Source organism: Capra hircus, chromosome 10 (assembly GCF_001704415.2).
Source record: "Capra hircus breed San Clemente chromosome 10, ASM170441v1, whole genome shotgun sequence".
Lineage (NCBI taxonomy): Eukaryota > Metazoa > Chordata > Mammalia > Artiodactyla > Bovidae > Capra > Capra hircus.
In genome coordinates this window covers 53522320-53540424 of record NC_030817.1, presented here as the reverse complement: position 1 = coordinate 53540424, position 18105 = coordinate 53522320, and the positions used below count along the sequence as shown (strand labels likewise).

Sequence of the window (18105 nt, the reverse complement as noted above, 5' to 3'; positions counted from 1 at the left end):
GCTGGGCGCAGAGAGCGCCCGGGAGGCCACAGGTGCCCCGGGAAGCGGGCAGAAGGCTGGGGGTCTGGATGCGGGCCGGGGGTGCCAGAGGGCAGCGCCAGCCGGGGTGCGCCCAGGAGCCGCGGCCGCTCACCTGCCCGCGGGGGCGGGGCGGGGCGCGGTGCTGGGGCGCGCCGCCTCCCGCCGCCCGCCTCCCGCCCCGGGAGGAAGCGGAGGGGCGCGGTGTAAACAGAGCGGCGGCCGTGATGTCAGCCGGTCACATGGAGCCTCTTATGGCTCGGGATGGCTCTCGGCGGGCGGGCAGCTGCTGCAGCTGCTGCTGTGGCTCGGGCGGCGGCGGCGCGGCGGCGGCAGAGGGGGCTCCGGGGTCGGACCATCCGCTCTCCCTGCGCTCTCCTCACCGCGGCTTAAATGATGTATTTTGTGATCGCAGCGATGAAAGGTGAGCCCGGGCGCCCCACCGGGGCCGGGTGGGCTGGCTGCTCCGGGGGGCGGGGAGGCGGGCGTGCAGGGGGAGGGGTGGGCGCGCCTGCTCGAGCGCACGTACTGCCCGGGGCTGGCCGCGGGAACCCCGCCAGGGTTTTTTGGGCCCCTGCAGCGGCGCCCCCTGAGCCGGGTCACGGGATCTGCCTGCCTCCTGTCGGGGCCAAGGCGCAGGGGCTGGACGCCCCCCCGCCCCCAACTTCTGTCCCCTCTGGCTCCTGTCAGTCGCCCGGGTCCTCCTGGCACCCGGCGGGGCTCCCGGAAGAAAGTTTGCTGGGAGTCGCCGCGTTTCTGGCAGGGAGGGGAGGGTCTGAGGAGCTAGGCGGAAGCCGGGGGCGCCCGCGACGGGTCCCCAGGGCCCGCACCCCGGACGGCTCTGGCCTGCGTAGGGAAAGCGCCGCGGCCAGGCCCGGCCGAGCGTGCGCGCGGGTGCGGTGTCATCCCTGGGGACTGGTCAGCGCCCCGGGCCTTGGGCCCTCCCCTCCTCTGCGGCCCGGCAGCCCGGAGCGCCCGGCGGCCGCCGCGGGGGACGCGCGGCCGGTCTGCGCTGCGTGCCCGCCCCGGCCACTTCCGAAAGCGCCCAGGCCCTAGCGAGACGGGCTTCTGGAACGTGCCAAGGCTGCCTCGGGGGCTGCCCGCAGCCGCAGCGCACCCCGACTTGATACTTTTGGGTTGTGAATGGATGTGGGGAAGCAACTTCACCCCCCACAGGATTCGCGGGCAGTAGTGGAGGTTAGACGGCGGCGAGGAGCCGGCGGGCGCAGATTAGTCGTGGTCAAGACTCCGTCGAGCCTCCTCGCCCGGCCGCCGGCCCTGATCAGAAGGTCCTTGGCCGGGCTGGTGGCCGGATGGCAGGGTTCACTGGCTGGAGACAGGACTGGCTTCAGGGCCCCCTAGGTGAGGAGGAAAGAAACCGTGGCAAGTCAGGGAAGTTTCTAATGAGAAAGCCAAAGTTTGGAGGTGTGCAGGAAGTCGCCTGCGCGGTCGGGAGAAGCCGAGACAAGCCAACAGCCCGAGAGAAACTCAGCCCGCACCCCGCCGCCCGCTTGTGCGCCAGCAGGTTCTTCGGGGTGGTTAATCTGCCCGAGTGGCTTCGCAGACCCGGCCGCTGGGAGCGGGGATTTAGAGCCCCATCTGTTTCCCGCGGACCGGGCTCCCTTTACGCGCCGCAGTTTCTCAGACCTAGACAGTCCTGCGGGGTCTGCCCATCAGAGCGGGCGCGGGGCGCTCGTTAAACGTTTGCTAAGGTGGAGGTTTTGTTGCAATCCTGGATGAAGGAAACAGGTTCGGTATCTGGCCTAGGTTTACTTTCGGATCACCGAGCTTTGCCTTTCTTCACTAGAGATTGGGTGGCATCTCTTTTATTAATTATTAACAGGCCGAAACGTACTGGACGCTAAGATGAGCTGCTTGAGATGAAATCTGCTTATCCGACGTGCCCAGAGTAAAATTTTTGTCCCTTCCCCGGTGGTTTGAGGCAAATGGAATTTAATCATTTTTAGAATATGCAACGGATAAAGGAAAAGGGAGGAGACCCTCCGGTGATCCACGTTCTTAAGCCTGAAGTTTTTTTTTTTTTCTTCCCAAAATGATTTTAAGATTTTCTTACCGACTTTTTTTTTTGTAGAAGTGTATGCTCCTCCCCTCCCTCTCAAAAAAACTTTTATGCTATTTCCTGCAGTTCATTAATCCTGTAAAACGATTCAGACAGCCTTTGTAGTTAAGACATTTTCTTCCTTTTTTTTTTTTTAATTTGCGGCATGAAATAGATTTGGGGAGGTGTTAATCCTAGTCCTTATCTATTTTATTTTATGTAATTGGTGTCGATTGGGGAAGGGTAAGAAGCAGAGACTGTTTCCCCTAATGAACAGTAACCACCAAACAATAAGGAAAGTGCGCTTTAAGATTTTAACTTAACTTTGATGTTTCTAAGCACTTAGGCTTTTGCTTTTGTAGTTCTAGTACAAAATGAAGGTCCATACTATCACTTAGTGATTATTACCACGGGAATCACACCACCACCGTATCCCCCCAGAGCTCTAGCCCACACATTTGTCTTGGAGTGACCTCTGGCTGCCAGAAGATAATAGATTCAGAGCATTGTGCTTTGGGAAAAGTGGCTCAGATACACTGGCAATGCAGTTTTTCTATAAGCTCAGCTGGAGGAGAGGAGGCTGGGGGAGGAAAGGGGTGATGCATCTAGACAATTAGAATATTTCATTCCAAGTATCATAATATCCTGCGTCTTGATAGGGTTATCTTGCTCTGATGCATATTTAAACTGAAGAGAAATAGTTTCTGGGAAAATAAGGAATGCTGTGAATATTTCCATATCAGATTTAAGGGGGGGGGGGTGAAGAGGGCGGCGGAAACTGGCCTAGAATCATATTAAATACTTCCCTGCTGCCTCTCAGTTTTAATAGTTAAATTGGTTCCATATGGAAGGGAGTTTGTATAATTAGATTTTTTTTTCATACGAAACAGAAACACTCTTTACAATATAGCTTTTCATTATGTGTATGCATGTAGCAGGGGGAGGGTAGAACAAGCCACCATAAAAGAGAAACATTCGCTTTGTTGGCTGATTTACTGATGTTTTTTAAACATCAGTAAATCAGGCCTTTTGAACTCACGAAAGAAGAAAATCCTTCCTCTGCGTTCGTTGTCAAATAAGTTTAGGCTTAAAGTGGATTCATGCTTAGAAGTAATAAATCTTCACTGGAGCAACTCTAGTCTCATCTTTCAGTTTTGTTTTTGTTTAATTAACAACAGAATTCCAATACCATTTGGATGGCTTCTTGGGCAAACGGAGAGAGCCAGCGATAACATTTATAATCAGGGGAGCACTTGTTCTGCTCATCACAAAAGTGCTTTGGCCAAATGTCAGGCGGCAGCCAGCGCTGAAAGGAAATGCGAGTGCCTCATCAGTTTCAGTAGATTATGCCCCCTTTGCTTCCTAGGAGCCCTCAGCCAGTGTTCATGTAAATGGAGTTAGGAGAGTGAAGGGAGGCTTAAGGGGAATGTCTGTCCCATAATAGATTGTTCCGTGTGCACAATCCTTGCGCAAACACAAGGCATGATACTACTTTGAAAATACTGTATATGTGGGTGACTAGGGGTATTTCCAACTCTAATAAATGTGATTTTATAGTTTTGAAGAGTGTGGACTTTCTCTTTCCCAAATGAAGTTTGAATTTATCCCTCATCTTATTTTAAGCACTGTGTCAGTAGTATATCCCTCAGCTGGGACTTTTGTTCCACTTTCATGACCTTTGATGGGTAGGATTGGGAGAGGGTAATGGCTGGATCTTGGAAAGAGAAAACCCAAATGGTTATTCCAGTGAGCAGAGTGCTTAGCAGGCAAGGAGAGGTCACTTCTTTTATAGACAAGGAGCATCTCTGAATTCATTTGCCCATGCGTGATAGAGGGAGTTCAGACCATCTATGAAGTTGAGAATATTTTAGAAGCACTGTTTGCATGAGCAGTCTCTTGATTTTATGTATTTCAGTCACTTCACTTGAAATGCAAAGCAGTATCATACTCAAGTAAACCACTTTGCCCTCGATTTGAATTGAGTACCGTATAATTTATTTAATGCTGCCCAGTTATAAAATGATATAGTCTTTAATAGACTTAATCCTTTAAATATGCCTATGTACATATATATTTAAATATATATGTAATTTAAATGTTAGTGTTTTTTACTATCTAGTAAATATATAGGTAAATATAGGAATAGTTCTTACCAGACTTCTCTTTCTCCCACCTTTCCCTCCCAGTCAAGTGAATCACAATAAAATGGGTGAGATCAGCAAGTAGATAATTGCAGAGCATCTGCAATAGCACCCAACTATTTGTACTTAGTTCTGGGGCACCTAAAAAAATAACATTTACAAATGACCTTTTATGGGAGAAAAAGTTACTGAATGGATAGATAGATCTGCAGAGGCAGAGTTCAGTTATCTTACAATTTTTCTGAAGTTATTTTAGTGATCAATAAAACCCCTTGGGGAAAAATAAGGTGGGATGATTTGGGAGATTAGGATTGAGAGATATATATATATATACATGCATACTATTGATACTATGTATAATATAGATAACTTGCAAGAACCTACTGTATAGCACAGGGAACTCTACTCAATGCTCTGCCGTGACCTAAATGGGAAGGAAATCCAAAAAAGAGGGGATATATGTAAACCTACAGCTGATTCCCTTTGCTGTACAGCAGAAACGGCCACAACTTTGTAAAACAACTGTATTCCAATTTTAAAAAAGAATAAAAAATAATAAAAGTAACATTATTTATAAAATAAAAAACATGAGTGGAACAAATCTAGAAATACTTCATTGTAGAAATGTTTTCTGCATGGATTCTAAATTTTCAGTGTTTATTAATAAGAAATCAAGCCTGCTTTAACCTATATATTTTGTATTTATTAATTTTATAAATCATAATTAGATGCTCAGAGTTAGCAGCTACACTGTATTTATATTTCTCTGCTTTAAAAATAATAATTTGGAGAGGTCCACCAGTGACAACACAGGTGTGAATTCATATTTGATATTTTCTCAGAGACCACATATTGACCCATTGATGAATGATTTACTCATTCTTTCTCCCCCCTCTAGCTCTTCCACTAAGGATACCTCCCTTTCACAACAGCCTTTGAGGCATGGACTTAGAGATTTGCAGTCAGAGCATTCTGTATCTGTCGTATGGTCTGTAACATGATGGAACTTGTGTTTTCATTGTCAGAACGCTGTATCCAAAGATAAGAGGTCTAAACTGACAGACAGTAGCGTATATTAGCCAACAGGCAAAATATCAGTACAAGAAAGCAGTTGAAATCTTTTGTTTCTAGATTTTCTTCTTTTAAGTGACATTTGTTAGCCCTCATCATATTATAAGGAAGTAACCCAGTAACTTTAAAATCTTTGTATAAGAAGTCATGTCGGGTGGGGAGGGGAGGGAGATGGGAGTGAGGTTCAAAAGGGAGGGACATGTGTATACCTATGGCTGATTCATGTTGAGGTTTGATAGAAAACAACAAAATTCTGAAAAGCAATTAAATTATCCTTCAATTAAAAAATAGATACTTTTTTTAAAAAGTAATGTCAAACCTATTCCCTAGGTTTGCCAGCAATTTGATTTTTTGCTTTTGATTTCATTGCCTCTGAAATTTATGAGACATTTCATAAATAGAGGGAGGATGTTAATCTATATTTGTTTTTTGCTTTATGGCTTACATTCTTGTCTCATTTAATCCTGCCTAAAAAGTCATTGGCTCTGTCCTGGTTTTTACTTGAAGAAACTGAGGCTAACAAAGGTTATTTGTTATAGCCAAACTCTTCCAGCTGGTACATGGTGAAGCAAGGACTAGAGCCCTAATTTCTGCTGTCTTCATGCTGCCTCTCATGGAGGAAGCTGTGAAAATGTCCTGGATATAACTTTGTCTCTAGTTAGTAGAAATTATAACTCTGGCATTTATAAAGGAAAAGATTCAATTATGTAATGCTTTGCTGAGCTTAATATCTTTAAATTACTATTTAATAAAATCAATTTGGTACAAATGGAGTTATTCTTATTTGCTTACCATTAGTTCTCTTCATCCACGATTTTCATTAAGTCTGCATGTTGTAAGAGGATCTGGGTGAAATGCAAGCAGTATTTTCCTAAAGAATATGAAATACTATGATACACAGCTAACCTGTGTAACCTATCTCCATCATGGTAGAATCAAGCTGGAGATTTAGCTATACATCTACATATCTTTAGGCAAAGGAAGCATTCACAGATACATCTTTAATATCCCTTTATGGAGTAGAAAGCTCTTGATTCCTTGGGCTTGTGAGTGCTGTCCTGGTTGTTTCCGTGACAGTTAAGGGGCATGATCATGGATGTAATCTTGAGAAATCTGTTGTCTTTTAGGAAACCAGAGTCAAAGTTTCCGAGTAGATAGATCTGCAAAAGCTCATTTCTCACTTGATTGGGGTTTATTTCTCTGGCAACTGGATTGAGCTGTCTGTCTGAAAGCAAACAAGCATCATCTCATAGAGTCCTAGGAAGAGCAGAAACCTAAAATGTCGTTCGATACACACCCTATCGGCATTCGGTTTCTCTCTGCAGCCTTCCTGCCAATAGTTGTCTGGTTTTGCTTGAACACCTCCTGTGATGGGGAGCTCACTATCATTAGAGGAAGCTTATTCCATCTTGAATATGAAAATTATTTTTATATCAAGTGTAGCTGTCTCTTTTGTACTTTTAATCCTTTGATTCTATGCTGATTCTTTCTTTGGGGGTAATACACAAACACATTTAATCCATCTTTCATATGAAAGAAAGATTATCAGTTATTTGAAGTCTGAGTATGAAACACACCCACACTACATTCTCAGTCTGTTTTCCCTCTCCATTCTATTCAGTCAGCCTTCCAGCATCCTTGGTTAGCTTCTTCCTCAAATACATTTCATTTTGTCTAGAATTTCTTAACATTTTTATACCGTTTTTGTACCACAACCCTAGTCCTAGTTGTGATATGACTGACTCAGCACTTAACCCACTAGGTAGTAAAGAGTAAAGATTTTAAATTTTGTTTTAATTTCTTTGAGATACATGACCTAGGCTGTATCTCTTGACCATGTCATGAATGGCCTTTGTGATGCCACTGTAATTTTTGGAAGTGGACTTTTGACCTACTTAGAAATACTTTTACATGAACTGAAGTTGATATTAAATATCCAAGAAAATCAAGGATATTGAAAAAATAAAGGAACATTTGGAGCATTTCTAAGGTGTTTTTCTCCAGTGTCAGAGCTGAGATAAGGCTGCCCTCTAGTGGGTACTTTCCCTTGGAACGCTGAAAGCGGTAATGGTGCCAATGAATTTCCCATCAGGCTAGTGGAGAAGGTCAAAGGTTGAAGTTATTTTCTCGATTGCTGTGGGGCATTCTACATCAGATTCAAAAGTGTAATTTATTGTTGTGCATGGTTAATAGAAATGTATCTGTAGTACAGATAATAAATTTTTAAAGTTTTCTTGAAGAAAGTAAGGGTATATTTTTAAACAACTTTAGATTAAAGATGATTTATAAAATTTCATTTGGCTCCATATTAACTGTAAATATTTAAGTGATATTTGGTTTGTGAGTAAACAATTATTATGACTTTCGTGGTAATCCTTTTTTTAAAAAAAAGAAAAGAATTTCAACCTTAATTCTATTCCCCAACCATTAAATATTTTTTTAAAATAGAGATTGTCAGTCATCTTGATCAGAGAAATCCAACATTTTCCTTTTTTAAATCTAAAGCTTTGGGAGTTTTTAATTTGTTTTCAAAAAAGGGAGACACTTAGAAGTAAACTACTGTAGCTGTTTTTGGCAATAAAGCAGTTTATCAGTGGATGCACATCTATTAACCTGTTTTGTTTCTGAAGATTTAGTGCTATAGCATCCTGCTCACCTAAGTATACACAATTTGCCAAAGAAATTGAGCAATTTATTACACAGGTGTATATAACATTATATCACATATGCTTTAAAACACTGCACGAAGTAGAGGTAAGCATTCATTTGTGTCATTTTTAGGATAAATAAATAATGCAAAGGAAATGTGTGCTTAGATTTCTGTGGTCTGTTGAGTGTGAAACAGTTATGAAACAATCCGGTTTCTGTATCGGAATCAAAGAAATAAGTATTGATTTTTCTATTTCCTTAAATATCATTTGTCACTGGTGCTATGGGAAGAGGGGAGAATGCAAGTTTACGTGAATTTTGCATTGCTCAAGTAGTCGAGGTTTCTGAGCTGAGCCATGATAACCAGAGTGATCACAATAACAGATAATCACCAGGATTTTAAAGGATGACAGTGCTGGCTTGTTCCTACCGGAAAGATGAAATTTCATCTTTACATGAAACAGAAGGAAGGGAACTAAAAAAAAAAAAGCCAGGAAAACATACTGTTTAAACTTTTTCATCATAGAAATAAGGTAGTGGTTCAGAAGTGAAGACTTGTGGTTAAGTCTCAGATCAGTCTCAAAGCAGACCGTTTTTCAAACTGCACCACCCAGAAGTGTGATTCTTTCACCACATGAGAAATATCCTCTTTTTCACAGAATGTTATTTTCATTTTTCAGTCATTGGGTTTTTTATTTTTATCTTTTCTTTATCTCATGTCATATCTTCAGTAGAACTCTGGATATAAATAACAAACTGAATTTGTCTCAACAAATATTTATGAAGTGCCTACTGTGTGCTGCGTTATTCAGGTGCCACCCGTGTGATTTCATAATAGAACAAAGATACCTCCCTCCCCATCTTAAGCCATGAATCAGCATTTAAAGACATGTACTGAGAAACTGGCAGCCATGCTTAACCAGGGAAAGCTGCTCTAAGACTACTGAGCTTATAGGTTTGTAGTTTCTGAGCTCCACGCCATTTATAACAAAGACTTTGCAACATGCAATGAAACATTAATGTAATTGGATAAAGTTAGTCCTTCAGTTTACATGTGAACATGATTTCCTTCCAAATAAGCCACAGAGTAGCTCTAAAATCCTGCCCAAGCAGTGGCTCCGAAACTTTTGAGAGCAACCCATAACCCGGAGAGTTACAAAGGTAAATTCCTGGGGAGACCCTGATTGCGTCAGCCTGGTCTCAGCCGGGAAGGTGAGTATTTAAAAGGTGTCTCAGGTGTTGCCAATTCAGATGGTTTTCGCTCTCTCTGCAAAACCTCCCTCTTGCTATCAGAGCACAGTTGGGCAGTGGAGTCCTCCAACCCTTCAGTGGTTCTCAAATATCATCAGTCTTCACAGTTAGCTGAGAAACATTTAAAAAATAAATGCCCAGTCTCCATCACTACCTGCCTGCTTCTGATTCTGATGGTCTGGGCTGAGGCCAAGGAATTTGAACTTGTAAAAGCTCCCCTTGGGGACTGAGGAGCTCACATGTTTGAAAACTGCTGCTCTGGTCTCACCCTCTCCTCGTCCTTGTGAGGTAAGGATACTTAGAATGTCAGGGTTATTAAGGTAAGCAGACACTTTCTTTCTGAGGCCACTGAAGTCTCCTTTCAAAGTGGAAGAGGTGCCCACTATGAGTAATTTCTGCCGTAGTGTGCATGTTATTGACACATTTGAGATAGTTTATTTCTGGCTTTTCTATCAACTAGTGGGCAGGAACAAGTGGTCAGACTCCCAGTCTGTTACCTGAAATGGCCCAAACGGGAGAGGACCATATTCCTCTTCTGCAGAAATCTTGCTCAGGGTTTCTATCAGAAAGATGAAACCAGTTTCTCTGGCTTTCTAGCCCTCAGTGAGCCACCGGGCTGGGTCCCACCAGCATGGTGACCACTCAGTGGGGGCAGGCTGAGGATTGTGCTGCAGAAGTCAAGGCCGACTCCAGTGGAAACAGTGATGACTTTTTTCTATGTTGCTTTTTTTCCAGCAACAAAGTACAGGTTTTAGGGCCCTGAAAGCTTGCAAATGTTTCCTATTTACAAGATGGTGTTTCTGAAACCCTGAGCACCCTGCTTGTATCCGCCGGTGCCCAGGCTCTAAAATGGCAAAATCTGAATGTCACAGACACAACCCCGCCTTCGTGCAACTTAGATTCTAGTCTGGTGAAACAGATACAAGTGGAACTGTGCCGACCCCCTTCCACACCGACTCCAGCCCCCTCCTTCCTTGGAAAATACAGGCGCCATAGCCCATCATGTTGCAGACATGATGCTATGGGAGCGATGCCAAGCACAGCAACGTTAATCTGTGGTCTTGTGAGTGTATGTTCTGACGGAAAGAGGCAGATGATACCTCTCTCCCTCTCTTTAGTTGCTAAGTCGTGTCCAACTCTTGCGACCCCATGGACTGTGTGTAGCCTACCAGGCTCCTCTGTCCCTGGGATTCTCCAGGCAAGAATACTGGAGTGGGTTGCCATTTCCTTCTCCAGGGTATCTTCTCGACCCAGGAATCAACCCTGGTCCCCTGCGTTGCAGGCAGATCCTTTACCGACTGAGCTATGAGGGAAGCCCAGATGATACCTAAGTAAACACAAATGAAGTAGAGAAATACAGATAGTGACAACTGCATGGCCAACACAGAAAGTGGAATGGCTTGGACTTGCTTATGGCCTCATGGATCAACAGGAGGGAACAAAATCTGAGATTTTTTTTTTTTTCTAATAGGTGGTGAATGTTCTGCCATAACCCAGGAGAGAATTTAGAGGTCATCTGTTCTCTTAGTGCTCAGCCTTGTCTGCCCATTAGACTTGGCTAGAGAGCTTTATGAAAAATACGAGCCCAGGCTCCACTCCTAGAAGCTCTTGATTTTATTGGTCTGAGGTGGGTCTCAAGTATTGATAATGTGTTTAAAAAAAAAAAACTGTCCAGATGACTGTGGTGGAGAAACCTCCAAGGTCCAACACCCTCACTTAACGTGTGAGTCATCCGTCCCAGTGCAGGGCAGCAGCGTTGGCTAGTGGAAACCAGCCCCCCCACCCCCACCCCACCCCACCCCACCCCACCCCACAGGGTTCAGGCGGACACATGGATTCTCTTCCCAAGTCAGCTACTCAGTTCTCGTCAGACTACCTCAACTGGTCGCTTTCCCCTTTTGTAAAGTTGGGGAAACTTGATAGCCATCAACAGCTTTTCCAACTCGCCCATTCTGTGGAAATGTTTCCTAAAATAAGAAAACGGCCACTTTTATTGTCCGTAACAATTCCCTTCTACTTTCCTTATTCCTTGTCTTATCTCCTCATTGCTAGGGGTGCCTCTATCAGCTGATCAGTTCCTTTGGGGAGTGAAAATTTAAGGTAGAAAGAGGTGATTACTTCTTGCTGATTATTTAACTAAGTTTAAGAATGAACAAACTTTCATTATTATTAATGCTCAGATTTAGTTCTGGTAAATTACAGTCATATATTATCAAATTCTAGCCAAAAACCTTTTCCATTTTTGATGGTTGAGTTAAAACCGAGGAGGTTGGGGTAGAGAGACTGCTTAAAAATGGAAACCCTGGAATAGTCTTAACCATTGCACACCACAGAAATTTTATTCCTTACCAAATATTCCAGGCCAGAAATCCAAAGACATTGAGTCTTCTCCGTATATTGTTTGCATTTCCTTTTTAAAAAAAAAAAAACAAAAAAAAACAAGCAGAAACAGTGTATCTCCTGTGTTGCCAGCTTATAAAAGAGAACTATGGAACTAAAATCTGTCATTGAAAAATATCATTGTACTTCCTCATCTGTGACTGACTATCTCTAAAAACTTGGCTTTCATTGAAACATTTATTCAGAAAGATAGCAGTTCATTATAAACCAGCATGGTATGATGTAAGCACCTTAACTTTATCTCCTTTTTGTGTGGAATCTCCCAGTGGAGTTTGATAATAGTAGGCAGTTGCACAAGTGATAAAGGAGTTTGAAAAGTAAATCTCATAGGAGCTGGCATGTGAAATTAGAGCTCTGTCTTTTTCAACAGCGTTTTTTCTTTTTTTTTTTTAGAATAAGCATATTGCTATTGTTTTGCATGTATGTATTTCAGAAATTGGACACACATGATATATATCCATTTATTCTCCTAAAACAGAAAATTATGGAACACCATCTTCCTGTAACTGAAGTTGTATCCATAATAGCAAGCACCTTCTGAAAAATGATACCATTTAACAAAATAATTGACAGAAACCTATTTCAAAGCAATGTTTCTATCACAAGCATAATCATGTAGAACAGAAGTGTTTTTGTTTCCACCACTGCAGAGAAACAAAGTCGTTTAATATGAGTTAAGATGTCTCAAAGTTTTGGCAGACTTTCTAAGCCCCCTGCTGCTGTTGCATTCAGAATCTCTTTTAGAAGTTTCCATGTGATTTCAATGGCTGCTTAGGGGAAATATTGGCTAAACTCCTCATTTTGACTGTTAAGATGGCTTGAGTGTTTTCAGAATGTTTTCATTTGCTAGAAATATGTTTTGCACTCAGGCTTCTCTTGTTGAAGAAGGTTGGGTACCAGCCATATGATGACGCCTCAGGGTGTTTACAGAAAATGTGGGTGCCGTAGTTATATTTGAGCACAGCCCTCCCCCAACAAAGATAGTGTGGTAATCAGCAGAAATGGGAAAACATGTACTTAAGGATTGATGCTTGTAAAGAGGTGCCGTAAAGAAACATCGTTGTTCAGATGTATGACTGACAGCTCTCCTTGTAGGCATGCTAGTAACAATAAAGTCTAGAAGTTCAACATCAAAGCGATCACAGCTTACTCCACCAGTGACTTGCACATCAAAGAGGGAGCGCAAGACAAAGGAAGTGCACGGAGGTATGTTTCTGCCTGGTAGCCAGATGCTCACGGGGAGCTCCCAGAGCTCCTCTCTTGAATGTAAAGTGATTTTTTTTTTTTTTTTTTGCCGATCATAGTTTTCATCTCATAAATGACCAGAAATGTGAAAGGAGGGCAAATGAGCATTGTAATTGCTCCCCATCACTCTTAAGTTTGGTTAGGAGAAATTCACCGCTGGAGAGATTGGTCCCTCTGGTTTCCTTAAAGAGCAAATTCCATACCGACATGGGCAGCTCTGACTTCACCTAATAGGGCCCAGGGAATTATTCACAAGATAAGAGAGTACAAATTGGATACATTTCAGGTTGGTTGTTTTGAATTATGCTTGACAAAAAGCTGGACCTAAGTTTCTGGAGTTCTCTCTCTCTTAAATTTTTTCAACATTCGCCTTGTGGGTGGATTTTTGCTGAATCAGGTGTGTGTTACCTAACAGGTATGATAATGAAATTTAGACCTGTTAAACCGGCTCTTCATTAATCACCAGATCTGTAGTTCAATCTCTAAAGCCAATGGTGTGTCCTCCAGAATACCAAAAGTAGAACAGGAAGAAGAGTCTAGATTTGATCCCCCCACCCTTGTTATTAAATTGAAAATAAAATTAACTATGCAAACATTATGGGTATTTTGAAATAATATGCTTTTTTTTTTGCTTGCCTTTGAAATCTGGAGTTCTTTTATCGTTCATCTTCAGTAATTTACTCATTTCTAAATGCTATTGAAAAATAGTAGTGCTCTGTGTAATCATTAATAAATACAAAGCAGCTTTCTCAAGGCTCTAGGGAGACCTAATAAACACAACTGTGTTACTAATTGATGCTATACCGAGCTGACAAAAGTAGTGCATCGGTAAACAGAAGTTAGAAAGCAAAAAGTTAAAGAACTATAGGGGATTATGTAGACATCAAGGGTTGGAAATTATAATAAGGCCTCTTTAGGGGAGCATTAATTTGCATGTGGCTGAATTAGGACACCCAATTATTTCTGAGGACACTATGAAGAGCTCATCCAAAATATCCCCGAAGTGAAAGGTTTGGGTGGTTTGGGAGTTAGATGGGATAGAGGGGGGACTGAGCATGTCATATTTCCTATAACTCACCATAGTTTTCCCAGTAGCTTGTTAGAGTAGCTTTCTTTGTCAGGGAGAAAAATGCTGATGAACTCAAGAGTACTGCTGTTTCTTTGTTCTATACACACAATTTATGTTGGATTGCCACAATGGAATTTTTTTTAAGCGGGGAGCACAGGAATGTGGAGACAGAAATAAACCTTTTAAATCTTCTTTCTGTGAACCCCACAAGGACATGAGCGTTGAGCGGATTAGAGAGTGGATTTATACCAATGCTATCCTCTACAGCAGTGGTCCTCCACGTGTGATCCGGGTACTCCTGGGGGTCCCCAAGGTCTTTTCAGAGGTTCCAAGAGATTAAAACTCTTTGCATAATAACACTAAAACATTATTTGCCCCTTTGACTGTCCTGGCCATTTGCATTGATAGTGCCAAAGCAGGTGAAACTCTTGGTGCCTTTGCAGGAATCAAGGCAGTAGTCATTTTCACTATTACTATGGACTCGCTGGTAAAAAAAAACATTACCAAGTTCATTGAGGCTGTCCTGATGAAGCAGTAAAAATTATTAAGTTTATTAAATTTTGACCCTTGAGTACAAGTCTTTTTGACGAAACGGGAAGTGCACAGAAAGCACAGAGAGCACTTCTGCTCCTCACCAAAGAAGGATGTTGTTCTCCAGGGAAAAGTACTTGTGCCACTATTTGAGTTAAGAGCTGAGCTCAGACTTCCCTGGCGGTCCAGTGGTTAAGACTCCACCTTGCCAATGCCAGGAGATTGGGTTCAATCTCTGGTCCAGGAACTAGGATCCCACATGGCCAAAAGGTTTTTTTAAAAAGAAAAGCTGAACTCACTGCTTTTTTGGTGGAATGCCATTTTCTTAAGGGCTTCCCTGATAGCTCAGTTGGTAAAAAATCCACCTGCAATGCAGGCGACCCCAGGCAATTTTCTTATTAGAACAACTGACTACAGTTCTCTGACTTACATACACGCCCTACATTTTCTCAAAAATTAATCAAGTAAGCCCATCATTTCAAAAAAAAAATATTTATTGTTTAGTCTTAAAGTTATGTCTGACTCCTGTGATTCCATGGCCTGTAACCCGCTTGGCTCCTGTGTCCATGGGATTTTCCAGGCAAGAATACTGGAGTGGGTTGCCAGTTCCTCTTCCAGGGGATCTTCCCGACCCAGGGATCAAACCCACATCTCTTAACATTGGCAGGCAGATTCTTTACCACTGAACCACCAGGGAAGCCCTCAAGAAAAAGTTGACAGTATCTGTTACCAGTAGATATAAACTTTCAGGCAAATATTCAAATTTTGGAACACCTTTACCCAACACCATGAACTTGACAGTATCCCGATGTGTAGAGTTTTCTGTTAATGTAGGTAGTGATATCAATAAATGTGATTATTGACTATAATTCCATTTGGTAATGAAATTAGGTAATGCAACATGTCAGCATCTAAAAGAGCTATGTAACTCATTTATCTAATACCGATACTTTCACAGGCTTCCCTCGTAGCTCAGATGGTAAAGAATCCAAAGGACCAATGCATGCTATTATAAAAATACGGATGGATATAATAGCTCATTCAAAGTAGAAAATATACCAATGTATTTGAATTTAATAGAGGGTATAGAAAATTACTGATATAGTTTCAGGTTTCATATTTCAACTAACCTTTAAGAAACTGCCGCTTGTTGAGTTTTGGTATAGTATCCAAGCAGAAAATCCAGAGTTACCTGAAAAGACTATTAAAATGCTCCTCCCTTTTCCACCTTCATATCTGTGTGAGGGCAGATTTTCTTCATCTACTTCAACCAAAAGAACACAACAAAATCCAATGCAGAAGCAGGTATGAGAATATACCTGAGTTATTTAAGCCAGAAATTAAAGATGCAAAAATAATGGCATTTTTTACTAACCTTTTGTTTGGTAAATATCTATTTTTTATAAAAATACTTTGTGTCAATATGTAATGAGTTTATTACTGTTATTTTCAAATTAATTATAGATACATATTGTTCAGTGTTTTCAGTTTTAATTTCTTATATGGTATTGATATAAAGCTGTTATAAGAGCATGAAATGACCCAGACAGCCAGAGTTTGAAATTGTTCTCTATAATTTAAGAGGCATATAAGATTTTGTGACAAAGCACAAAGTAACAATAGAGATAGACTTTATATTTAGGCATAATTTAGCAGACAAACCCCAGATTATATATCAAACAAAGCACTTTCAAATGTAAATTCAAGAACAAATTTTCTAATCCCCATTTCTTTATAATATTTTTCTCTTTATTGGTTGTGGACAGCCATTGCCTATGGTGGCCATTTTGTTCTCTCTCTCTCTTTTTTGTTTGAATAAAAAATATGCGAAAAAAAATTTGTACCATGAGTACAACTTAGGAAGGATCTCAAGTCCTGGTAGATGTGAGATGTCTGTCATTAATATGAGTACTTTGGAGGATTTTATTGCTGTGTATAGAGGTGGAAAACTCGCAAGATTCTGCCACCCCTCAAGTGATGTGTACCTTCCTTTGAGCTTCACCAGCCCCATAGATCCCCTCCAAGAGAGAAGAGTTCTGCCCAGATAGCCATTGGCACCTAGAGTGTGCCAAGAAGGCTGAGCCTTCAACTGACTTCAGATGCACTTGGCAGAATCAGTTCCATTATACTGATGAACTATAGGAAAGTCTGACCTTCCCTGAAACTTCTTGTGAAAAATAATTAGAAAGCAATGCCCAAATGCTTGTTCTTAATTTTATAATCATGGCCCTTTGTTTCTGGGCCATTGGCCTCTTTGTTGTTATCAAATAAGGGGCACATACGTCTTGGCTCCATTTGGTTTCCTTTCAGCAGATGGTCAGTTGACTGGGAGCAAAGGCATTTTGACAGATCTGTATTGCCAGGGTCTTTCTTCTCATTCCTGCAGCTAAGAGAGGAATTGGTGCCCCTAGAGCCAGCTCTGGAGAAGGCAATGGCGCCCCACTCCAGTACTCTTGCCTGGAAAATCCCATGGATGGAGGAGCCTGGCGGGCTGCAGTCCGTGGGGTCACGAAGAGTCAGACACGACTGAGCGACTTCCCTTTCACTTTTCACTTTCATGCATTGGAGAAGGAAATGGCAGTCCACTCCAGTGTTCTTGCCTGGAGAATCCCAGGGATGGGGGAGGCTGGTGGGCTGCCGTCAGTGGGGTCGCACAGAGTCAGACACGACTGAAGCGACGCAGCAGCAGCAGCAGAGCCAGCTCAGTGTCAGAGTAATCAGGACCCCTCACTCCCATCATGGTTTTATTAACCAATTAAAGTTAAGCTGAAACATGTGTAAATAGAGGTTCTGCAATGGTCCAGAGCTAGCCTGGCCAGGAGAAAGGTCACCTCATCTCCTCTTGGATCTGCTCAAAATCAGGAGGGCTGAGAAGAGCAGGAGAGTAAGATGATCTCGCTTCAGAACAACACACAGTGATAATGTGAGGGAAGGATGGGAGTGGAGAGGAAGGAAACGAAGGTAGCATCCTGTCTTCCTTAGAAAAGCTGTGGGGAAGGCCAAGTCCTCAGCTCTGTCAGAAGGGTTAGAGATTCAGCTGCAGGCCTACTTGTGGTCACAGAGAAAACAAAATTGCCTCCAAATCTCTGAGATAATTAATTCTCTCTGAAGTAAAATGGCCCTTCATAGACATTGTATTTTATTCAATTTCTAACATTTTCCTGCTAACTTAACTTAAAATCATAAATTTTATATGTTTAGTTTTGCCTTAGTCAGTAGTTTTGACCCAGGTGTAGAAAAACTAAAAACCCCAAAGGCATTTTTTTTTTCTTGATCTGAGAGTGTTTACTGTGAAAATTCATCAAGCTTACAGTTGTGAGTTGGGCCTATTTCTGTGTATGTTGCACTTCGATAAAAAGCTTACTAAAAGGTGGGGGCACTCTAGTACCCTTTTGTAAATAAAACGCTCACAGTACTGAAAATATTCTCGAGACTCTAAGCTTTGGGATTTTTCATTCTCATTTAACACACATTTTGTTTATTCTCAATTCCTTCTACCACCACTTCATAAACAGAAGACTCAATCTGTGACCTGATGCAAGGAGAGCTAATGTCATTTGTAGACTTCAAATGTGTGTGCCGAGTCACAACTGTATCGCAGTAGCTGCCTTTACATTGTTCTTTTCTTTTCTTTTTTTCTAATGTTGGCTTTTGAATGGTCCAGGAGGAGG

General features: G+C 42.2%; 1 protein-coding gene across 3 annotated transcripts in view; it reads left to right on the top strand.

Moving 5' to 3' along the window:
• The window catches only part of RORA (RAR related orphan receptor A), an 807273-nt gene that overhangs the window by 696282 nt on the left and 92886 nt on the right, over window positions 1-18105 (top strand). The window contains exon 1 of one of the 3 annotated variants that reach the window (XM_018053544.1): window positions 281-442. The exons of 1 other annotated variant lie outside the window; for it this stretch is intronic. In XM_018053544.1, the coding sequence (XP_017909033.1) occupies window positions 412-442 (31 nt within the window). In that variant the 5' untranslated portion in view covers window positions 281-411. 3 annotated transcript variants of the gene reach the window in all.